Genomic DNA, 24,349 nt, shown 5'->3' with positions numbered 1-24,349 from the left:
CTAGTAATGCTCAAATACGATGAGCTTGTCACTCCACTCCAGGAGCATTAGTGTCCGGACAACTGGACAACGCTTACACGCATCTCTGTAGCGTAGGGCAGAAGTGAGATGTTCAGAGGTTGATAGCCCCATTGCCTGTTTTCCCAAGTGCCCAGGGCCTGGCTGGGGTGTGGTTAATTTTCTTTGTAGTGCTGTGGTTTAGACTTGTGACCACAACAGGGCTGATAGCAACACGGCAATGTTTTGGGTGCTGCTGAGCAGTGTGCGCACAGCCTCAAGGCCTTCCCTGCATCTTGCTTTGCCACCCCAGTGAATAGATGGGGGGTGCACAGGAGTTTGGGAGGGGACACCAGGCAGATGACCCCAACTGCCTGAAGAGATACCCCATGCCATGTCACACCGTGGTCAGCAATAAAAAGGAAAGGGAGGTGGTTTGGGGAGGTTAGCCAGCTTTTGCTTGGCAACTGGGTGGGCAGAGGTCTACCCCATGGGTGGTAGTAGGTGCCTACCTCTTGCCTTCGCATGACTGGCTTTGTTTTGCTTGCTTTCTCTCTTCTTCCACTTCTCCTTTGCTTGAGCAAGGACTTTAACCTTGACTCACTAGGTTGCACGCTTTTACTCCCCCCTTCCTCTTCTCCTGACCCACACGAGCAGCTGTGTGGAGCTTCACAGCCTCAGCACCAAGGCATCCCAGTTGTTTCAGTTAATACCAGCCATGAGCTACGCTTGCCTCTCCCATTCTGCACCTTTATTCTGTGACAGTCCTGCAGAGAACAACTGAAAATACAGGAATGGAATTAATCAATGGTTTTCCTTGCAAGTGACTATAATCATCAACACACAAGGAGCTGTTAATTGGCTGATGCAGAATAGAAGATGACACCCCATGTAGAAGAGAGGACAGCCCTGTTGTCTCTCGCCAAAACATCCTGGTTTTTTTTTTTTATTCAGGAGAAAATTGAACCTTACTCTTGGAAACGTAGCTCTGTCTCTTTATTCAGGGAAGATTTAATCTGTCTGGGAGGATGGCAAAGGAGAGGCAGTGTCTAGAAATAACCTGTTCCACCTTTTATTTTTTTTCTCCTGTTTTTGCTTGTGGCTTTAGGTTTGTGACACGCAGAAAGGCAAAAGGCCTGGCAGGGGATCGGCCGGCCGCAGCACAGACAGACCGGTCAATCCCAGCCTCAACAGGGCAAACCCCGCCTGTCCTTTCGCTTCACCCGCCCGGGGCGGGGCCAGCGCTGGAGACGGCGGCGTGAGGCGGGAAGCACCCCACATCCCGGAAAGCAGGTCCCCGTCGATAACGGCACCGGGCACGACTGAGACCGAATCCTGCCATGGCGATACCCGCTACGCCAACTCCGTCTCGACCTCCCTCCCGTTATGCACGGCGCGTCCCCGCCTATTCCGGTCAATCGCTGCGCGGTGATTGGCCCTTCGGCCGCCCTGGTCGGAAGCGGGTGGTGCGGCAGAGATTTGAACGGTAACGGCTGCTATCGGTGAGTGTTGCTGCTCCGGTGCCCGCTACCCCCCCCGCCTTCCCCCTCGCCCTCCACCCGGTGCCGGATCGCTTCAGAGGCCGGGTGGCCTCTCACCGCTCCCCTGGTGGCAGGGCCCTGGGTAGGCCGGGTCCGCAGCCGAGCTGGGCTGCAGCTGGCGTGGGAGCAGCGCGGAGAGCCGCCTGTTCGCTGGGCTGCCGCCGAGGCGCAACCCGCTGGAGGAGGAGGAGGAGGAGGAGGAGGAGGCCGCTGCGGCGTCCTCCCGGGTCCCGGTCCTTGCCCTGTGGAGAAAGCTGTCGTGGTAATTGCAGCTTCTGCCCGGCAGCCGCCCGCTCTCGCCGCTAAGGGTCCGCGAGGAGCCCCCGGAAGATGCCGGCGGTTTGTGCCCGCGGCGTTACGCGTCTGGTGAATTTACTGCTGCGGGAGTGCCCTTGGTAATGACAGCAGGTCGCCCCTGCGCTGGGTTGGGCTGGAGTTAATTTTCTTCACAGTAGCCGGTACGGGGCTGTGTTTTGGATCTGTGCTGAGAACAGTGCTGATAACACGGGGATGTTCCCGTTCCTGCTGAGCAGTGCTCGCACAGAGCCAAGGGCTGTTCTGCTCCTCACACCACCCCACCAGCGAGTGGGCTGGGGGTGCACAAGGAGTTGGAGGGGACGCAGCCGGGACAGCTGACCCCCGTGACGAAAGGGATTTCAGACCGTATGGCATCATGATCAGTATATAAAGCTGGGGGGGGGGGGGTGTTGGTGGTGGGGCCACTGCTCAGGGACTGGCTGGGCACCGGTTGGTGTTGAGCAATTGTTTTCGTTTGGATTGCTTGTCTTTCTTGGGTTTTATTTCTCTCTCTTTGTTATTTTCCTTTTCATTACATTTTTTAATTAGTATATTTTATTTCAACTATTAAATCGTTCTTATCTCAACCTACAAGTTTTCTCACTTTTACCCTTCCAATTCTCTCCCCCTGTCCTGCTGAGGGGGGAGTGAGCGAGCGGCTGCGTGGTGCTGAAGTTAAACCACAACAGCTCCCGACACTGGAGCTGCAGCAAATGCGCTTTCCAGTTCTACGAGTCTGCTCAGAGTGGAAAAGCGTGAACACTGGCTGCACTTTCTCCTTGCAGGAGCCGGAAGAATTGCAGGTCCCTGTTCCTCTCAGAATGGCTGTAGGTGACTATGAGGAAATTCTCAAGTACTACGAATTACATGAAACGATTGGAACAGGTAAGCTTAATCTGTGAATGCGAACAGATGTGTGCGATGTGTCTAATCACTGCAGTATTTACCTGAGTATAGATTAAGCATTACTGCAGAACCTGAAGGTCAGGGTTCAAGTGTGTATTTTGGGGGGCAGAACTCTGAAAATGTAACTGGAAGTCAGTAGCAGTGATCACTTCTCCCTATAATGAAGACATTCCATACTGTGCATACTACGTACTCCACTGTAGCTCTGAGATTATAGGCAAGAAAGCACATTATCGTGCTGAGCTTTAAACATCTCTCTTTTGAATTCTAGGTGGGTTCGCAAAGGTAAAACTTGCGCGACATCTTCTTACTGGTGAAAAAGTTGCAATAAAAATCATGGACAAACTTGCTCTAGGGGTAAGCCAAAAGATACTTAAAAGTTGGTAGCATGTCCTGCTGTTCTTGTGGCGTTCTCAAGAGCACAGGGGTGCGACATGTCAAAACCCTGCCTGCTTGTCCTGTCGGGTATTGACCGATGCTGTAGACCTGAAAAAATTTTAACAGATGACCACAAATCTTGCACCCTCTTGTGGAGAGGGCAGTGCTCTCTGGCTGTAAAATGGAGGACGTTAAAGATTATTGCAGTCATTAAAACAGAATGCCAATGAGAATACTAGCTGTTTCACATCTGCCCCTCTGGGTTTTGCTGATCAATGTACCAGAATTGTAGAGGAGTAATGGTAGAGCTGTTGCTGGGTTGGATTTGAGCAGTTGCATTATGTGCTGTCATATACGTGCTGTGAAATTTTGTGTTGCATGGTAGCCTGATGCTTACTGTGATGTACAGGCTGTCAAAGTGGTCGGCAATTTCATAGCTTGCTGTTGTGGTCTCTTAGGATGACTTGCCTCGTGTTAAAATAGAAATTGATGCCATGAAGAACTTAAGTCACCAGCATATTTGCCAGTTGTATCACGTGATAGAGACATCCAAGAAAATATTCATGGTCTTAGAGGTAAGAAATGGTGTTTCTGCCAAGGCGAAGGTTCCTGGTTTTAGCTGTAGTGGTAGATGATAACATTTAAAGATTTGTTTCATTTGAACTCTGTTATCTCGATGATGAGCGTGTTTAAGATGCTTTAGTTTAGAAATGAATCTGTTAATATGTTCTCTGTCCTTGTAAAAGCCACTCTTTGCTGTTTACCATAAGTGAAATACCTTTAACTCCTACCTTGCGCTTCAGTTATTTTAAAATAGCGTCAGCAGGATACTGGAACTCCTGTGTGGTTGTCACCTTCTGGGCAATTTCTGTCATCTGTGATGTATCCATTGCAACACATTGGGCACGAGTCGGACTTCTCTGCTTGTTTGGTCTCCCATAGCACTGTGCCAAGGCAGACTTGGGGGCACCTGGGTGCTACTGGGATGAAGCAGAGGGAATGGAAGAGTGTCCTCTAGTTGCTGGCTAGTGCTCTCGTTGTTTAGATTTCATTACTGTATTCTAAATGTATTCTCTTTTTCCTATCTTTATTCAGTACTGTCCTGGAGGAGAGCTGTTTGATTACATCATTTCTAAGGACCGCCTTTCAGAAGAGGAAGCTCGTGTATTTTTTCGGCAGATTGTTTCAGCAATTGCTTATGTTCACAGTCGGGGATATGCCCACAGGGATCTCAAACCAGTAAGCCTGAATAGCAGTCAGACTTGCACAAATAATGATGAACATCCACTTTTATTTCCCCATTAGGAGCTGGAGTAAGTTATGCCTTCTCCATTCTCTTGTGCTTAGAGCTCTTTATCTAACATCTTATGAAAGAGCATTGTTTCTACTTGCAACTACGTTCCTCAGCTGAGCTGGATGTTGCTATATCTGAGGAAGGAGCTTCCTCTGAAAGAGGAGCAGAACAGCACGCTCCAGCTTGGAGTGGAGCACAAATCTAGATTTGACTTTGAATGTTGCTTAGGCGCTTTTGCTGTCCCTTTTATTTCCACTTGGACCTGGAGAGAGACTTTGTGGTGCAACTCTGTTGTGTAAACCGTTCTGTTTTCACACCCAAAGGAAAAAGTAACACCAATATTTTAAACAAGTGGTGGCTGCACAGAGGATGCCAGGTGAGATGCACGCTACTGGACCCATCCTGTGGCTTTGCTGTCACTGCAGAGTTTAAGCATAGGTTTAGGGAATGGAAGATTTGGGTCCATTTCTCCTTTAAGGAGTTAGAATTTTGCATTTTTCTGATGCTGACATCTCTGAGAAAATTCTTAGTGCACAAGCGTTTTCCTAGACCGCTCATGAAATCTTTCCAAAGAACTTCTCCCCAAACAAAGCGTTGTATGTCCTTTTTGGAAGGCGTTGGCTTGTAGCTGGAGAGCTGAGGGATTCATAGGATCAAGTGATAACTTGGGTGGGAAGTGACTGCTGGAGGCTTCTGCTTTGAACCTCCTCCTCAAAGCAGAGTTGGACCAAGTTTCTCAGGACTTTATCCAGTCACATCTTTGACCTTTCCCGAGGGTGAGGCAGCACAATCTCTCTGGGCAACCTGGTCAGCTCTCACTGTCCCTATAAGGAGAAAAGCTTTACCTTCTTTCCAGTCTGAATGTCTCCTGATGCCCGTTGTCTGTTATTGTCCCACCATGCAGTGCTCTGAAGAGACTAGCTCTGTCCTCATGCCCTCCTTGTAGGTATTAAAAGGCTGCCATGAGATCTCCACTGAAGCTTTCTCATCTAGAGGCTGAACGAATGTCTTTCCCTCAGCCTCTCCTCACTGAGCAAGCACTCCAGCCCCCTCAGCAGGCTGGTGGCCATCCCCTGAATTTACTTCAGTTTGTCTTTCCTGTGTTGGGGGGACAGAAACTAGGTGCACTGTACTAGCTGTGCTGAACAGAGGACTAGAGTAACTTCCCCCAATCTACTAGCTGTTCTCCTTTTAACAGAGTCTGTGATATTGCTGGCCGCATTTTCTGCCAGAGCAGACTGCTGCCTCACGTTCAGCTTGCTGTCTGTCAACACCGCACCCCCCACCCCGGCCCTTCTCAGCAGATAGGGACAAGCATTCCCCATCTGGAATATGGGTTATGTTCATTAGAAACCAATGAAAATCTCCAGAGAAGAGCTTTAGATAAATTCTAGCTGCTGATGACAAGAAGAAATAAGGTGAATAAGAACATGGTTCCTTGGATACTTAGGTTATAGACACATTCATTACTGCCTTCTCTTTTACCAGGAAAATCTACTGATTGACAAGGAACATAATTTGAAGCTGATAGACTTTGGACTTTGTGCAAAGCCAAAGGTAAGAGTGCCAGTAGCTTTTCACAGAGTAGAGCCAAATCAGCTACTGCACACACATAAAAAATGCATTTTGACTTCAGAGTGCGATGCAGACCCTAAATTCAAGCTATTCGCGCAGTTGTCATCCAATCACTAACTGCTTGGTAGGGCCTTAACTGTGTGAGAGAGCAGTTAACCACATGTTATAACAAGGCTGTTAAATTATGATGAAGTGTAAGAGGAGAAAATGATCTGAGGCAGAGATCATCTTGTATGTATAGCAACCTGCTGTCACATATGAAGGCTTGTAATATAAAGCTTATGCTGGTGTACATTTTTCCCAAATAAGTTTCACTGGTGTATGGCTTTTTAAAAAGATTTGTACTTTTGTTGATTGAATCAAATAATTTATTCCAGTGACATTTAGAAATCCTCTGGTTCCATATGCTTGTGCTGAGTTGTTTAAAATTGGTTTCTAGCAGCCCTTTCTATTTGCCAGTTTAACGTGTGAGGTGGCTGCTGTTAGGAAACAGTTTAGTGGGAAGAGGGTCTCACTCATCCAAAGACGGTTACTTGCCTCAGATCATTTTGCTTGACTCAAGTTAGAACATTTTGCAGGCGATCAAGACTATTAGACCATCATCTTGGTGGTATAATGTCATCTGATCTGCTTAGAGCAAAGCCCAGGCAAAGGAGTAACAGGGTTTTAATAAGTAAGTATTCTTAGTGGTTCTTCATGAAGTTATTGCATTAAGTATTGGTATAAACAACCAGCTAGCCTCATGCCCAGTAGCTCTTGGATGACTTCTTCCGAAGTTCCATCTCTCTTCTCTTCGCAGTCGCAAAAGGAAGTATTTTCAGAGGAGGAAGAGGAGCTGTGGAAAAGGCTGCTGGGACAATAGATGAATGAGCGGTTTGGGATCTGAATGTTCATAGGATACTCGTGGTCTTAGACAATTTTTGTCTAGCAAAGCCATATATTACACCAAAGCAAAATATAAGGTGGATGTAGATACACAGCAGAGGAAAATGAAGCCTCTCAAGCTTCTAAGATGTCATTGCTAGCAGACTTAAGCTCTGTTAAAGCCAATGCCTCTGATGGTTCTCTGTGTTATTCTAGGGTGGCCTTGATTACCATCTGAACACATGCTGTGGAAGCCCGGCTTATGCAGCACCAGAGCTGATTCAAGGCAAAGCATATATTGGCTCAGAGGTATGTAGCACAGTTTCGGGTTAGGGGTTTTTTTTAATTACCCCCTCCATGTACTTAAAGGTGGTGAGGTTCAAATTTGTTCACTTGTTTTTTCTCTCGAATATGACCAGATAACATTGCCTAGGTAGTTCTCAGAAGCTGTGTGGCTAGCCTCAACGGCACAGCCTGGAATAGCACATAGTACTTTTGGCCACAGATCGTGTAGCTGGCTCTTTCATCTCCGATTAATCCTTTGCTATCGCCATTTGTTGCTCCATGTTGTAGTGCCCTACGAAAGAGTAACTTAAACTCCTTCCTTCTACTGCAGGTTCTTTCAAGCAGTGATTTGTTCTGTTAACTAGCCAACACACGTTGCAAATTTTGGTGCAGTCTCAGTATCTTGTATGCTTTACCAGGTCTGTCTTCAGCTTGAAATTTGTGTATGAAACCTTGTTCTCTGTACTGCGTGGTGTAGTAGAATTTGAGAGAACAACAAATGTGGAGTTTATCCACCTTTGATTCCATGCTTAGAACATTAGAACCCATTTATTGCCTTTTGTCAATCCATCCAAAATGCTGTAATTGTGATCCTCTCAAACTTCCTAAAATGCTGTGCTGTTGGATGGACTGAGTCTTTTTTCCTTTTACATATCTTTGCACCACTGTTGTTGGCCTCTAACTCCTGCTTGCACTTTTGTTTTGGTTTTGTTTTCCATGAAATCCAGTGCTTTATGCTTAATTCCCATCTAAGTGGGAATTACAGTATGAGGCAGTGAGAGTTGCGTGGACCTTGTTGTACCTATATGAAGAGAAGAAGCAGTAAGGCTTTCAAATTGATTGTAACTGTGCTGACAGCTGTTGTAATCAGTAATACGTTACCGTATGAAATCCCTTGTGATGAGTTTGATTTCATTCTGCCAGTGAAGTCCTTGTAGATGGAAGGTAATGCAGCAATTTGGCAACCGAAGGAGAGGATATTGGTTTTACTAGTGCTTTAGTGAATTGAAAATTGAATTTGGGTTGTGTGCTTTCACTTGGAATACGAGAGCTCTGTCCAGAATTAAGGGGCCTGCTTTTCATGAGTTATATATGGGCTTTGCCAAAGGGGGACAATATTACCTGTCTCTAAACCATTTTAAATAGGTCAGGTTTGTGAACTTCCACTCACTTTTATTTTTTAGGCAGATATTTGGAGCATGGGAGTACTGCTGTATGCTCTACTGTGTGGCTTTCTTCCCTTTGATGATGACAATGTCATGGCTGTCTACAGAAAGATAATGGTAGGTATTGATGGTGCCAGAATACACAAGGAACAGACATTGCTAAGCCCTATCAGAGGCCTTTGCTTTTCTTGTGGCAGAACCTGTTAGGTTCTTCCTGGGCAAAAAGGAATATCTACTGAATTTTGTTACACTTTTGTAGTTTTCCTATCAATGTTTTGTGGGTTTGTTTCCATCTTCAATCAGCCTTTGTGGTACTCTAGGTTGGTCCTATAACATGATAGGAAATAGAGTTTCAGGAGAAGTGTTTTCTTGTTAGTGGGCTGGATTTTTGTATCTGAGCCTTTATCTGACTTCTGCCTGTACTGTATGAAAGAGAATTGCAAATATTTAATTTGATTTACCAAAAATAATGGTCTTATGTCAGCTATTCTCTTGGCTAGGAAAAGCAGGATTCTGCATTTGCTGTTAAGCTTTTTCCCTCCCAAATGAGGAGGAAATGTTAGACAGCATAATCAACAGGAAAAGTTGAGAAAATAGTAAGTAATAGAATTCAGTACTTGGTTCTACTGCCATAAAATTTATGCTAATAAAGCTTCCAGTAAGCGAGTAGGGTAAAGAGTAGCTGTGTTGGGTAAGGACTTTGGCTTCCTCTACCTCTTTCTCCTTCTCTCACCCAGAGTCTGATAAGTCTAAAAAAACCCAAAACCAACCAAACAAAAAACCACAACCAACAACAAAAAAACACCAACCAAAAAATCCTTGAGAGTGTTCGAGGACTACTCTGGTAGGAGGGAACTGACAGCTGATCTGCACAGGGGGTGTTTTTGGGGTGGGAAACTATCGGAGCTCTAAAGTGCAGGACTAGTTCATCAAACGGCACAGCTTTTTTTTTTTTTAGTCTGGAATTGGAGTGGACTTGAGTACCTTGACAGAAGATCTGTAGGAAGCTCAGTCTGAGTTGTTGTAAAGAACTTAAAGAAGCAAAGGCTAACTGATCCAGGGAGAGTATGTGATGGTGCTGATGTTCAGATGAGTCACCGTTAAAATTATATGACTTTCGTACTTGTATAATTACAGAGTATCTTGAGTTAGAAGGGACCCATAAGGCTCATTGAGTCCAAATCCTTCTCCTGGTAGGAGTACCTCAAACTAAACCGTATGACTAAGAGCATCATACAGATAATACTAGCAAGCACTTGCATTTTCTCAGCAAAATCGCTATGAAGGGTAATCAACTAGGTCATCAATCAGACTCGAGCTACCTTTCCCTCTCTGCTTGTGGTGTGAACTGTGTTGTCTGCCCATACATTCAGAACTTGTCCTTTTGTAAGCGTATTTTTGTAGGATGACAGAAAATCCTTACGCCAAGATGCAGAACCTGGGAAATGATTTAACTGCTTAAGATATTCTCTTAAACTTGTCAATAGTTGAAATGTGAACAGACAGCTTAGATGTGGAACAGAGATCTTACGATCATCAAAGATGCATTAGTTGTGGTTGTGTAACACGCCCAGGAACTAGGAGCTGAGTAGTTTGGACTGACAGAATGCTGGCCAGTGAAACTTGTTTAAATGAACTGTGAAGACATTTAAAACTTAGTCTGGGTGCAGTCGAAAACCAATAACATCACAGGTGTTAAGAGGCAGGTTTGCTATTTCCACTCCTAATTTGTTTTAATTTTATGTGGTTGTGAACTGAAAATTGCTTGAAATGAGGACACTTATGCACTGTTGTGGAATTTAATTTCACACATTATAGATTCTGAAATTTATTGTAATCTCAACCCAGAACTATTGTTCCAAGGCGATGTAATAATCTGCTGCTTGAATCTAATTAGGATCGTATGACTTACATGCAATGTTTCTTTCCCTGGAATGTTCCACATCTCTTCATTTGGGAATACCTGAATAAATGCCTTTACTTTTTGAATGAAAAATTAAGCATGTAACGTAACTTTTGTTAAAAAAACCCGTATTTCTGGTGCGATCTCATGCATCTGGTAGCTATTGCAAGCTATTTACCTTCCAGCATTGCCCTCAGTCAAGTAGGTGCTAATTTTGTTTTTCCTTGTCACATGTTCTGTAGGAATGTATTAAAACCAAAATGCAGATTACCTGTGTTGCTTGACTTGGCTTAGTTTCAGAGTAAAGCTGTGCTGTGAAACAGCCTACAAACTATTTATAAATAGCTCATTACTAGTGTCTGTAAAGGCGTAACTTAAATTTCTTAACCTGTGATGTCAAAGCAATACATACTGTGCTTAGAAATGTGTGTTGCATATAATATGAACTGTTTTGTTATTAAGGCATTTGTAGAAATAACACTGCCATGACAAATTGATAGTTATGTTATTTCACAATGGCTATTTGCAGATTTCTATTTATATTTTTTCTCCATTTTCATTGAGAAGTAAATGATTCTTGATGGTGACTTTGGTTTAGTTTTTAGCTACTGTTGTTGTACCTCAAATCTGAAAGCCATTTTCAATTTTCTTCTAATCAAGAATTCAAAAAAATAAATCATCTGAATGAGAGAAACTTACCTGTTGGATCTGTAACCTTTTCCTGTCTGCAGTATGAGTAGAGATTGCAACTCTAGCATTAGATGTAACTTGTTTAAAAAAAGAATAGCTAGATATTGAAGATGGTTTTTTAGTGTCTGAAAATTAGTGATTTCAACGAATATTCACATTTCAAAGTGCTAGTATCAGTGATTCACGCTCCAACCCGTTTGCACTTCTAAAACTTCAGTATCAGGTTGATATAATGAAACAATGTGATAGGTAAGGGACAGTTGTGATGGAAGTGTCACACAAGCTGAGTGGGTGAAAACTGCACCTGATAATTCAAACATAACATTTTCCTTACTTAATCCAGCTGAGTTTTAGTATTACCATTAGACTTATTCAAGTCATTCTTAAAGGTAAGTTTACCTGTGCCTGCTGTTCTTACTTTTTGACTGAATACAGATATCACTATCATCCGAGTAACACAGCGGTTTCTTTTGAGCTAACTGTTCAAGGTTCATTCTAAATACTCCTTGTTTTTCTGCAGAGAGGAAAATACAGTATACCAAAGTGGCTCTCTCCTAGCAGTACACTGCTGCTTAACCAAATGATGCAGGTAAAGCTATTGCTTCTATTCAGTAGGTCTATAAAGTACAATTGCATAGGTCAAAACATTATGTTGATGAAATACTTTAAAAATATTCAGTGTTTAAACAAGAAGCTTAATTCTTACAAATTTTTGAAGAAAAAAACCATATTGCATCCTGCTGAAAATTCTTTGAGAAGAATGGGTGTAGAAATAGTTAAGCAAAGTTTAAATGTTTAAGCAAAGTCTCCAAGCAGCCTGCATTTGGTTGTTCTTACTTGTGCTATGTAAATAAGAGCTGTTTTGTTAGTGAAGCTCAGCATACTGAATATGCATTTGGGCTGCATCTAAGTAGTCTCGCCAATGCTAAATAGTCCCGAACACTTATTGTACCTGTAGGTTCTATAACTGCTCTTCACAGCTCACATGTTTGACCTTCCTTTTGGTGAAGCTATGAAACTATTGTTTGCCATTTCAGCTTCTAACCACCCTAAAATTCTCGGTAGAAGGCAAATTGTTTCTTCAGATATTGTCAATGATTTAAGTATCAGTTTGGTTTTTATTGCCCACTAGGTGGACCCAAAGAAGCGGATTACGGTGAAACATTTATTAAGTCATCCTTGGCTCATGCAGGGTTATTCTGATGCTGTTCAGTGGCAAAGTAAATACGCAGTAAGTACACTTGCCAGCTGAATACTGAAGTATATAATGTACTGTCCTCGCAGTATGGGGGTGTGAAGACGTTTCTTCAAAGATGAACTTTGAGATGGCCCTGGTTCCCTTCTGATTCTTCTTGCTGTCACAATGATACTACTTTTGATTTCTCTTGAGGAGGAATTTCAAATGTGTTTGCATTGTATTCTGCAGCTGATGCTTAATTTGCATAAAAATAACTGACTTCTCTTCAAAATGTGAAGTATTTCCACGTACGAATGACCAGTTGATTCTCCAGGCTGCTTGGTCAATACTTTAAGGTGCAAAATTCAAATGTTCTGGAGAGCATATTAGGCATGATTATGGTTTATCTTGTATCTAGTACTCACTGAAAATCGCTGCTTTGAATAAAATTTGACCCCATTGTTTGTCTTGTCTCTCTATCACTTGTTTTACTTGTGTGAGAGACAGAGGTAGTGTGGAGAGGAAGAAAAATAGAATACTCTATCTGTCAGTAGTAAGTACTGAGGAGAAGTTCCTGCACCTTGCAGCCAGTGCTTCCCTTGGCCACTGGATGCCACTGTTTCTCTAGAAACAGGACAGCTTTCCTGTGCTTGACGCATCAGTCTTAACTGGCTGTAGAAAAGATGTGCGTGTCTGATAGCTTTGAATATTTATGGAGAGATGAAAGTGCAGGTTCCGTTCTAGTAAAAATCTCATCTGCTGTCAGGCTTTCTTACTTGAATTCACAGCCTCTCACCAAGGAGGGGCCAGATTGAAGTTGTTGAAGTTGTATGACTTTTTCAGTCTATTCCCTACAATATTTAGCTATGATGTTAACTATTTAAAATACAAGGTCTAAAATCGACTCAGCCCACTGGGTTTCACAACAGTGTCAGTCAGATATGGATTATGACACAACTTAAAAGCCTCATGCTTCATTATCTGTCATGTTCTTGCAGCTGGGACATCTTGATGAAGACTGCGTAACAGAGCTTTCTGTGTTTCATAAACAGAGCAGGGAGAGTATGTTGCAATTAATATCAGAGGTAAGAAGTATATATCAGTAATTTATAGTAATTAATCACAGTAATAGAATAAATAAACTTACTGTATTAACAGACCAATGCTCGCTTATTCTCAAGTATGAAATTTTTAATACTTTCCAGATTTAAGGAGCCCCCTGCAGAACTCCAGAATCTAGCTGTAGCTTATAACTACAGTTCTGAAGTTCAAATTTGTTGTTTTTTTTTTTTTTTCCTTTTCCTCCTTTAATTGTGCTTGTGAAGTTTCCTAAACCTTACTTTTACTTCCTACCATGGTAAAATCCTTCTGAATCTCTTGAAGTCAGAGTAGACTTACAGAAATTTATAGCTGAATCACAGATGTGATTTGCTGAGTTAACTCTTTGCTTTGAAATGGTTCAGTAAGTAAGAGGAAAAGAGAGTAAGGCAAAAATATCAGAGCATCACCCAGACAGACTATAAAATGCGTTCTTTGGAGTTGCTAATCACATTTTTTTAAAAAAGTGGGTATGTTTTGTCACTTTAGAATACAAATGACAAAAGTTGAACTGACTCCTTCTAGAACAATTGTACAAATGTTACCAATGACATTGCAAGCTGTAGAAGAGACTTAAAACATGATGTGTACTCCAGCTTTAACCTAAATCCTAAAATTCTCCCTTGAAATTAACTTTTTGGACATGATAGCGGTGACATAGTTCTTTGCTTTGGAAAAACTGTTACGTTTTCCACATAACTGTAGTAGAAATGGACTTTTAAAATGTGTGTGATACTTAAGATGGAATTGTGGAGTTAATGCTACTTGTTCTTTAATTGTAGAAAATAATCTGAATGGCCTGTCTACAGAGGGAAAAGTCCTTCCAAATAGGTTTGCGGCATTAGCATAGTCCTTGACTGGAGGATTTCTAATCCCTTATAACTAATTCATACTAATTGTGCTATGCTGCAAACCTGTCAAGCATTGTACCCGTGTTCCTCACACAGAGTTACTGAAAATCATGCAAAAATTTGGTGTTGCTTGTGGGGGAAGCATGGGGGGAACTTCAAAAAAAATTGAGAGTCTAGTTGAAATATTAGCTAGACTGAATTAATAGCTTTGCAAAGAACAACAACCGTAGTCTCTTTCTTGATCTCAAGCACATAAAGTGAATCAACTGAAGTCTGAAATTACACTTAGCTGATCAAACATTAGGGTTGTGCATCAGGTAGTAAAACTTGCAGAAACACAGAAATTTTCAGAAGGCTGAGCTTACTATGTTTCCAAAGAGGAGATTAAAATAAATACTCTATTTTTACTTTTTACCTTTTTCTCCTAGTGGAAATATGACCAAATATCAGCAACATACCTCTTGCTTCAATCCCTGAAGGCTCGTGGTAAGCGTGTTCGCTTAAGGGTTCCATGTCTAACAGGGCATGCCAGTACAACGCAATCAGCAGACCTCGAGGTAAGCTTTTGGATTCAGCAGGACAACATACTGATTAAAATGCTGCTCTGCATTAACAAAGCTCTGCCTGGGAGAACAGACTGTTTTCCTAACATCAGTAAGAGAGCATGTGTGCGGTCTTGGTCATTAAATAGTTTGGTCTCCTCATGTTTTGGCAAGCTGGGCTGCTTCTATGAATTGTCATTATGGGAATAACTATTGGGAGGACATGGTACATTATGAGTACAGCACAGTCTCCCCTTGGCTAGTCATGGAAGTGGACTAAAATTGCCCATTGTCTGGCCTACCTCATCATTCCAGATCTTCCTCTGATGCCGAACTTCTTACTGCACTCTTTCACGTTTGTCTCTAAGTATTTTTGTACTTTGCCAGTTGTATTTAACATGGCTTAGTAAGGAAAGTCTTCTGAAACATCCTGGCTTGTCATCCGGGCAGTCTACTTTGAGGTGACATGGACACTACATGAGCTGATGGTCAAAGCAGAAAGACCCATTCCTTCCTCATCTGTTTCCTTCTAGAGCAATCTCAGAGAGGATTCTATTTATTTTGGGTAAAGGAAACATGTTGCTGATGTTTTTCTGATGAATTGGATTCTCAAGCGGTTTTGTATATCTTATGGCAGTAATTTCTGTTCCTGTGGTTTGGTAGCAAAGTGCAAACAGGACACTTCAGAACTTGTCTAAAGTTGCTAAATTGCTTGCAATACCGTATGTAAAATGTAGCTGTATGTGATCTCAGTGATATTCACCTGTGTTTGACAAACTCAAAAACATTCAGTAAAATTGCAGACTTCCTATTAGTCCTTCTCCCTTGAACTGTAATTGTTAACTAGCGATCTGAATGTGCTATTCTCCGCATAGAGACATGCATTCAGAATAAATACTTTCTTATGCATCTGATTCAATTGCATGTAAATCATCTCAGTTCACTCATATAACTGCTTTGAAATGCAGATGAGAATTCTAAGATTACCAGTGCTGCATAACAGATCATGAATCATAAGTGTTGCTGAATATGCATAATGTGATTTCCATGATCATGGTGGGTTAGTCTTCAAACTCAGATGATTTTTAAGGTGGAGGTTCTCTAGGTTCAGTAATGCTGATGCTGTGAAGTTACTTCTTGTCTAGTGCAGTCCTAGGTAAATTGATCTGGCTAATGCCACTATTTAACATATGCATTATGCCTTCACAGATGGTTGTGAAAACCATGTCTGCACAACACAACAATCGATTAGTCCTTCTACACCGCTCAGGACACGTTTAACTTACCTGCATGTAGATACTGTGAGTGAATATCAATGAATTTGCTGAAATACCCAACTAGGGAAGCTCTCTAGTTAGACCTGGTCTAATGTGAAGACAACTAAGCAAACAGAACCTTTAACTTAGCCAGTTTCTGAATTTGGTGGCACAAGCTTGTACGTAATACTGCCGTATTTGAAGCACTTTGATGTAGAAGGATATTCTGAAAAGCTCACCATGGCATGAATTTCATCCGGAACACAGTAGCCAAGGAATCCTATGCAGACATTTGTATTGTAATGGAACGTGATTTCAACTACAGCATCGGGCTGTTAGCTTCTTGGCTGTAGCTATCAGCCCTCTGATAAGGGCTTTTTAGTAAGGCATCATAGTAGGTTTGGTAGCGCACCAGGAAGCTCTGTTTCTGTTCCAATAGTAATGAGACATCTGATCATTGCAATATCCTTGATCGTACGCCAAGAGAAACTTACCTGCCAGCAGAACATAGCTTCCTAAAATGGTATCCATTCGAGCTGATGACTGGTAATTTAAAATAACTGTATGCAGTTTCACTGAAGTGGTATGAATCCAGTCCTTGGGAAGAGTTTCCTAAAAATAACAAAAGATGTTAGAAACTAAGGATACTGATTGCTACCTTCATGGCTCGCACAACATCCAATCTTGGCTGAAGTTATGGATCCTGTGATTTAATAAATGACAACTTTCGGGGAGATAGCAATTAGATTAAAGGTTCTGAATGCTAGTTCAAGTCCTGTTGTAGATTCCATAATCATGTCTTTTGCGTGTAATGTGTTTACCTTTATCCAGCCCCCTTTCAGACTCTACTGCATTCTTTTCTTGGGTTCTTTCCAGCTTATTATTTGGCTTGTGGTCCAAGTCTTGAAATCAAAGGCAGGTATTCTTTGAGTTGCTTTTCTTGACACAGGTCATGAAAGATGACTTGGTAATGGTGGTTTGAGAATAATTTGACATCTGCTTTTGATACAAATGACAAATCCACAATGACAATATTAAAGTCATATTATAAATCTTAGGTCACCTACATGGGAAGTCCATTAGCTGTTAATCATAATTAGGAACTTAGAAAGAAATAAGATTTATTTTTTAATGACACTTTTCTGATGAAATCTGTCTTTTAATCATGGAGTGGAATCTCAACTGAATCTTTCTTTTCAGTCTGAAAAAACTGTGACGTGCGAAGATATGCCAGACTGCAGTGAAGTGCCGCTTGCATTTGGATCCATGGAATTTTCTGATGCAGCACAGTTTGAAGAATCTCCCTTAGAAGAATTTATTCTAAATGCTCACAGAACAAAGCAGGTGTTTGAAGAATAAATACTAGTTCCTTTTAAAAAGAAAAAAATTAGTAATCTTAATCCAAAAGGTCTTATTCTCATTATACATAAAACTTATTACATATTTAAATGTTTGGTTGACCCTGGCCAAGGGGAGTTACAAAGTGGGTAAACGAATGGTTTAAATATATAGCTGAAGATAAATTGTGGCTTCTTCTAGGTGCAGGTCATGATTCATTTGATGAGAACTTGAGCTTTGACATTTGATTTGCATAAAAACAGTGTCTAGGGAATGAGTAAATGAGGCAATAAGGATTTTAAAACTGACGGGAAAACAATAAGGTACAGCAAACAAGAGCTCAGAGCTAGGCTAGAGGCGGACAAGTCTTTGAAGAAGTTCAACCTGTCTGTATTGAACCAGAAAATCCAACGAAGCAATTAAAATTATACAATTAAACCTACTGAAAATTTTTAGCTGTGTTTCAATGAACTGGTGAGAAATAGACTTTAATGTGCAAGCTGAGGAATTTAGAAGTACAGATAAAGAAATGGCAAATGACTTGAGATGTTTATTAGCAAGTTATAGAGGGAATCAAAAGTCTTGAAGAGTTTTTAACTAGCCTGTTCAATAGGCAAGCGTAGCACGGTACTTTTAACCTGCTTCAACTTCAGAATTTCTTTGTCTGTAACATTCCTGAATGTGATCAGAATACAGCAAAGAATCTCTTTTTTTTTTTGTTACATCTCGTAGCATTCAGGGCATGATGCTCAACCGGATGATTTGGAATTCACACTGTCAACTCCAGTGACAAGAAAAGTGGCATCAAAGAAGCATGAAAACAAAGAGAATGTTGATAGAGAGCCAGCTTTAAGAAATGAAATGCCCTTTGCGCTTCCCACTCCAAAGACTCCTTTTGCAAAGAGTCAGGTTGAGACGCAAGTACAAACCACGCCCTTCCAAGCACCCACCTTCAAAGGTACATTGAATGTCACTAATGAAGACTTAGAACATGCACGTTGCTTAGGAATTACTGTAAATTCAAATATGAACACAATACTGGTGTATCCGACACATCTGTTTCTGGAAGACTTAACTTTTTTTTTGCCATGTTCACTGGCCTGGTTCTAGTACATCTGGTAAGGTGCTGAGTTACCAGATATTTCTGTCTTCAGCCTGTGTAGTCCATTTTTACAAAAAGACATGGATCTTGTATGTACATTACCATTCCCTTCAACCATTAACATAAAAGCTTTTTCTGTTGATACTGTAAATGCTAACTCTGCCCTGCACATGCCAAGGACTCCTTACAATAGGAGACCTATCTGTTCCAGTTGTTCAGAAACAGTAAGTCTTTGCAGGCTGGTTCAAGTTATAAGGGATCTCGGACATACTGCTGTCTAATGACATCCTTTGTAAAGGATTTAAGGAAGTGCAATATGAAGACTAGTTATTCGAGTTTGATTTTTATCTTAAGATTGTGTGTGGTAACTTGCAAAGTTTGACTTCGTGATAAATTTAAAAAGCAAAAGTAGGTACTTCTGATATGGGAAATTCAGAAACACTGTTTCAGCTCATTTTACTAAGATATTTCTGAGAATTAAACAATTAAAAGCTAATTCTTTCTTTCATTGAAAGATCTTTGATTCGGGAAAGGTGGTATTATACTTTCTTAGAGATAGAAAAGTGGAAGTATCCATCAGAAATTTCGTGATCATCATTGTCTGGGTGCAATTCTGTAGAGAGCTGAAACTTCTAAGATTGAAGTTGGGTTTAATTGTAGCAACTCATATGCTGACTGTTTCACTTGGTGTTTGCTTCTGCACACTGAAACTATGCTCTGCAGAACTGTCACTGTGCGAGTAGTAGAACTTTTTAGGCTGTTATGTGCTGTTTATTATTAAACAGGGCTACATAAACTCACAGCCTTCATGTAAGGGAAATGGCTTGGTGAAGAACGCAACTATTCAACATAGTGAATTGCTCAGGATTTATTCTGGGACCAGTGGCAGATCAAGAAAGCAATTCTAATCCTCTTCCTTTCCAAATTTCTAATATTGAACTGCATTGGTCGCTCTAAGGCTTGACTTGTAGAGCCCTGGGGAAATCAGTCACAGTTTTTTTCTATGTAGAGTAGGCATAGTATTGTTATTATATTAAAAATATATTTTATCATTCTGAAGATACAGACCTGAGATAGAAAAGGGGGGTGGTTTAAGAAATAAATTATTAATCATGAGAAATCCTTGCTGAAGAAAAGAAAATCCTTTATGCAAAAACTTGGATGCTTTCTTTCAGAGAACCAGTTCACCACAGTCACCCCAATTAAGAAACCCACAAACCCAACAAACACAGATGAATTGACGACAGCTGAGGCTCTTCCTGAAAGAAGGTAAATGCCCAGTTATTTGTGTACACTTGTGATTTAGTGCAGGACTACCTTAATCCATTTACCATCTAGGAAGCCTTGTTACAACAGCAAGCTGTTATTTCCATTCTCTTGGTAAAAACCTTCCTAAACCCTCTTTCTACATTCACTAGAAAACACTGAAGGCAGAGAAAAGTTTTAAAACTATGCAACTCAATTATCTTCAAAATATATTCCTGTTTTCCATAATGTAAGTTCCTCCTTATTCCAGTTCCCCAGAGGGCTGCAGTTTCTATATACATGTCTGGGCTTAAATCTCAACTGATTTTAAAACAGAAACTCTCATAATACACTGCACTTGCTTTGGTTTTCTTCATTCTGTCAGGTCTGGTAATATTTTAGTGACATATCTGAAATAACTCATTTCTAAACACTGAGGAGAAATAACTGATTGATTTGTTCATGTAACAGGTGTCATCCTGTGGAAGTGGATCTCAACCTAGCTCACGTGGATAGCAGCCAAAAGAAGAGAAAAGCCAAAATATTTGGAAGTCTTGAAAGAGGCCTAGATAAAATGATCACAATGCTTACGCCAAGCAAAAAGAAACGAACCACTAGAGATCAACCAAGGAAACTTAAGGTATGGTTGCTGGAAAAATCTTACATGAAAAGAAGTATAATTATTGAAAACGTACAATGCCTTTAGAAATGGTCTTGTGAAAACTTCTGTGCGCTTTACCGCAGGCAAGTCAGATCAGTTGTTCTTACTACATCTCTGTTTACATAACCATCCCAGTTATCGGCAAGAGACGTCGTGCTAGTTTGGGCTCAGGCCAGTGACCAAAAGATCAAGGGAGGAGTTTGGCCATTGCCATTTGTATCCCATCCAAAGCAAACATGAGGGAAGCAGGGTGGTTTGAAAGGAACCCTAGCTGAAAATTTTTAATCATGTTATTTGTATAGAGATAATGCTAGCTCTCCCACTAAAAAAAAAAAAAAAAAAAAAAAAAATTATAACATTCCTGTCTTAGGTTTCTGTAGTCCGGGAGTGATATGTCTGTTCCAAGATAGTCAAATCTCAGGTTCTCTTGACATCTAAACTTAAAGCCTAAAGCTACACCTTATGAAACAATTTCTGACACTGTCAGCATAATTTTGATTTTTAAAGTTTTTATGTCACTGTGTCTGAGCCAGTTGGCTACTTATTCTTCTTTAACTAGCCATAGAAAAAGCAGTTCCTCAGTTAGTGCATTGCAGAGCACTTTTAAAATTACATTAATAATTTGTACCTACCAAAGTTGAGTCACGAGGCTAATATTGGCTTTGTAGAATGCATGTCAAATGGCATTAGCATAATACTAGTGTAGTGAACAGAATGGTATACATCACTCAAAAGCAACTAATACTCTTCAAAAGTTATACGAGGAGGAATTTATACTTGAGTCCGTAGAGGACGTGTTTGAAAAACATGATTAGCATGAAAGAGGCAAGGCTGTTACTGAGGCATCAGCAGTTTTGTAGGGATAAGTGATGTATGCCTTCAGCTGACTGGCTCCTGGAGCTGTGGCTGTAGGACACCTACTGTACAGTAAGAGCTGTCTATCTGTAAAAGGACAACTTTGTGTTTTACAGCCTGTGTAAATGGAATTCAGCTACTGTATTCCAGTCGGAAGCTTTTCCGAGAGGCACTTGTCAGAGGCAAGGTGGCAGACTTACAAGTTCAGGACATATGTTGGGCTACAAACCTGACCATCTCATCAGACAGGAGTCCAGACTGCAAATAATTCAGGAACCTGCACAATTGGAAACAAAAGCTAGATCTTCTGTCTCTAGAAGCTCTTATCCTGCATCAGTTTCCCATGTCCATATTACTGATGCATGCCTAGGGACACTGGAGTACAGTAGGGGAAGATAGAACTTTATTTCACAGTGTTGCAGTGGTTATGGCAGGGAGTTGCCTACATTTTTGGGCTGAATAAGCACTGTAAGAACCGGTCTTCTACTCTAACTTTGCATTCTCAACTGATGTACATTTCTATGATCTTGTCTTCTCGCACCTGCCTCTGTGACTTCAGAAGCTAGACAGAGTGTTTGTGGACTATTACAGTTGGCATATGCTGCTGCTTGTTACATATGGGTGTCTGAAAGTTGTTCAAGACGTCACTTACTGGAGAAGCCCATTATATGAAGTATTAGCTGTGACATAAACCCCCTATAACAGCAAACTTAGGACTTGTAAGCTAGCTTTTTCTTTAAACATGGTGATGCTTTAGTCCTAGAAAAGCCACATGGCGCCACGCCTATTCCTTGATGTGCTCAGCCTCAGCAGGCAACGCACCAGAGGCAACCTCCCAAATGTGGAGTGTGTTGTAGGGTGCTCTAAGACACCGTAGTCCTCTGCAGGAATCACCTCTGGCTACATACAAGACTTCTGATAGCCTCCGTGCTGCCCTGGCCCATCACTGCTACTTTGGGTTTGATGATGGATTATAGTTTGGATGGGCTTTGATATTGATTGTCCAGCAGTTGTTGTTTAGTGTTCCTGTTGCTACTACAATGTCTTAATTATGATAATACTGGGAAGTTGAAGCATTTCTCTCTATGGTTAGCTGTTCTGAAGCTTTCTTTATGAAAACTTTTCATAATGTCTTCAGTTTGAGGAGAAAGATTTCTTGCCTTTTTTTTTTAACGAGCTCACTACTTCTAGGCACACTATAACGTTACCACCACTCAGCTACTCAATCCAGACCAACTGTTGAATGAACTAATCGCTGTTCTTTCAAAGAAGCATGTGGATTATATTCAGAAGGGGTAAGTGTAAAATATAACAACTTCAAATTGTGTTTGTCTAAATAGACAATGCTCCAATCCTTGATAAAGTGAAATATTTACACTTACTTTCTCAGCCCCACATTGTAAAATCCAATAATTTTATAGAAAGTGTACAGGCCACTAAATGTGTGCAATAAAACTTGCCCACACAATGCAAAACAGTGTAAAGTCAGTTCTATTAGAGCTCTTTGACAGATATGAACTGATAATAGTGAGGTAGCTCTTAGAGGCTGATGGGAATTTTGTCTATCTCTTGTGAAACTGTAAATACAAAAGGTTTGTTAGCATACAGTCACGTGACCAAATCAGACAATTTGGGGAGATAATGTGGCTACCTTTCAACCCTCATTCCTGGCAGTTAAAACACATTAGCATTTAGCCAAGAGATTGGTGTATTTTAAAAGCTGCACAGAATGCACGCGCCTTTGTGTGGATTATTTTAATTTGTAGGATTTGCTAACTAGACTAAAGCACTGAGAGTAGGATCGGTTCCTATTTTTGATCATAGCTTAATGTCTGTTTCCTAATTTCCCAATGCATTAAAGAAATGTGCTTGCTTATGAATATGCATTTTCTAAAGTTTTCACTATTTAAATGATAGGCATTTTACGATGTTGGAATATCCTTCAACCTGTAATGCATTTCTAAGCTCAAAAGCTGGAAGGATACTGAATTGCACAGAAGCACCTTCTCCCATTGTAATGATTTAAACTTCACATTCAGTTTTTCCACTTTTCACACCAGCTGAGCTGTAACCGGCCTCTCAGCAGCGGTGTCTCCGCAGAGGAGTGTGGCCTTGTCCAGGAAAAATATGGGAACATCTTCCCCCCCTGTTCCAGCTCTGCACTCTGAATGGGGGTCTGTGGTTAGTGGTGCTTCCTATGGCGGGGTAGGATGTTGGTGCTACGTGCTTGTACCTGGGCGTAACGATAGTGTTCTGGGACCGAAGTATGCAAAGCTCTTGGTTCACTAAATTCTGGGTTGTTTCCCAATATTCTGAATAGCAATAGGGTAGTATCTGTAAAGTGCTTTTACTAATTAAAAACTGTACCGCAAAACAAACATTAAACAGTTCAATGATTATTCTGTTTTTCTTTTGTTTTGTACAGTTATGCCCTGAAATGTCAAACACGGTCAGATTTTGGCAAAGTGACTATGGAGTTTGAGTTAGAAGTGTGTCAGCTCAGTAAGACTGAAGTGGTGGGTATCCGGCGACAACGGCTTAAAGGTGATGCCTGGGTCTACAAGAGACTGGTGGAAGACATCTTATCTAGCTGCCGAGTGTGACTGGCTGATGCATGTGCTGAGAAAGCAGCAGTCTTGTACTGAGGCTTTAATCCTACTGTTTTAGGAAGGTCTGTTCAGAAAAGTAATTCTTTGTCACATTCACAGCTGTATTTCAGAAATCCGTCACCTCTCTTGGGTTTTTAACCATCCCTCTTTGTACATATGACTTCTCTACATTTCCTTTAATATCAAGTTTGTAATAAATGTTCTGCAACTGCAACTCTCCTGAAATAAAATTCTGTAAGCTTTTCCCCCTCTTGCATATTTTTCACGTATGTGGGTTAAAAAAAGTATTGATGTTTGTATGCTGAAGATTATCTTGGTATGTTTTCAGTTATGAAGTACATGTGGTACAGAAATAGTAATTTGCATAATTCTCTTCTTGTCTCTGCTTTAAGTAGGATTTATTGAGATCATTAATGAAGTCACAGCTGTGGTTCCCAGAGTTACACTATATGCCTAATGTTGTACAAAATAGCACTGTCTTCAATAAATGTGAAGTCAGGAGTGCTAGGATTTAAACTATGATCCCATATAAAATATCACAGTATCTCATTACTAAAGCATCACTGAGGCTAACAAGCGTATGTCCTTTCTGATGCTTGTGTTAAGTGATCATCAAAAGGGTGTGGTAAGAACAATAGCACCTTTGAGCTGTGGTGAATGGAAAGGCACTTGTAACCCTGACACCTTCAACAGTACTAGATGCGGAGCTTCAGCACTAG

At 41.1% G+C, this 24,349-nt stretch overlaps 1 protein-coding gene across 5 annotated transcripts; it reads left to right on the top strand.

Moving 5' to 3' along the window:
* The first annotated feature begins 1,222 nt into the window (after nucleotides 1–1,222).
* Nucleotides 1,223–23,873, top strand: MELK (maternal embryonic leucine zipper kinase). Of its 5 annotated transcripts, none has more exons than XM_075740429.1 (18): nucleotides 1,223–1,499; nucleotides 2,621–2,720; nucleotides 3,013–3,098; nucleotides 3,578–3,694; nucleotides 4,215–4,358; nucleotides 5,902–5,970; nucleotides 7,069–7,161; nucleotides 8,322–8,420; nucleotides 11,417–11,485; nucleotides 12,029–12,127; nucleotides 13,072–13,158; nucleotides 14,451–14,579; nucleotides 17,021–17,164; nucleotides 17,891–18,116; nucleotides 19,436–19,529; nucleotides 19,977–20,145; nucleotides 22,213–22,316; nucleotides 23,447–23,873. In XM_075740429.1, the coding sequence occupies exons 2-18, from the start codon at nucleotides 2,657–2,659 to the stop codon at nucleotides 23,622–23,624; spliced, it is 1,971 nt and encodes a 656-aa protein (XP_075596544.1). In that variant the 5' UTR covers nucleotides 1,223–1,499; nucleotides 2,621–2,656; the 3' UTR covers nucleotides 23,625–23,873. The 5 variants fall into 5 exon arrangements, with proteins under 5 accessions (XP_075596544.1, XP_075596542.1, XP_075596545.1 ...); XM_075740427.1 differs by having other exon boundaries at nucleotides 1,367–1,499; nucleotides 19,974–20,145; nucleotides 23,447–23,748; XM_075740428.1 differs by lacking the exon at nucleotides 1,223–1,499 and adding an exon at nucleotides 1,806–1,933 and having other exon boundaries at nucleotides 19,974–20,145; nucleotides 23,447–23,748.
* The last annotated feature ends 476 nt before the right edge of the window (nucleotides 23,874–24,349 follow it).

Source organism: Balearica regulorum, chromosome Z (assembly GCF_011004875.1).
Source record: "Balearica regulorum gibbericeps isolate bBalReg1 chromosome Z, bBalReg1.pri, whole genome shotgun sequence".
Classification (NCBI taxonomy): Eukaryota; Metazoa; Chordata; class Aves; order Gruiformes; family Gruidae; genus Balearica; species Balearica regulorum.
This window is presented reverse-complemented; position numbering and strand designations above follow the sequence as displayed.

Bases quoted from the DNA above. Each gene is read 5' to 3' on its own strand.
- MELK (XM_075740427.1), top strand. From the start codon at position 2,657: ATGGCTGTAGGTGACTATGAGGAAATTCTCAAGTACTACGAATTACAT. The intron at 2,721-3,012 runs GTAAGCTTAATC...TTTGAATTCTAG, and splicing joins ACATGAAACGATTGGAACAG to GTGGGTTCGCAAAGGTAAAA. The intron at 14,580-17,020 runs GTAAGCTTTTGG...CTTTCTTTTCAG, and splicing joins CGCAATCAGCAGACCTCGAG to TCTGAAAAAACTGTGACGTG.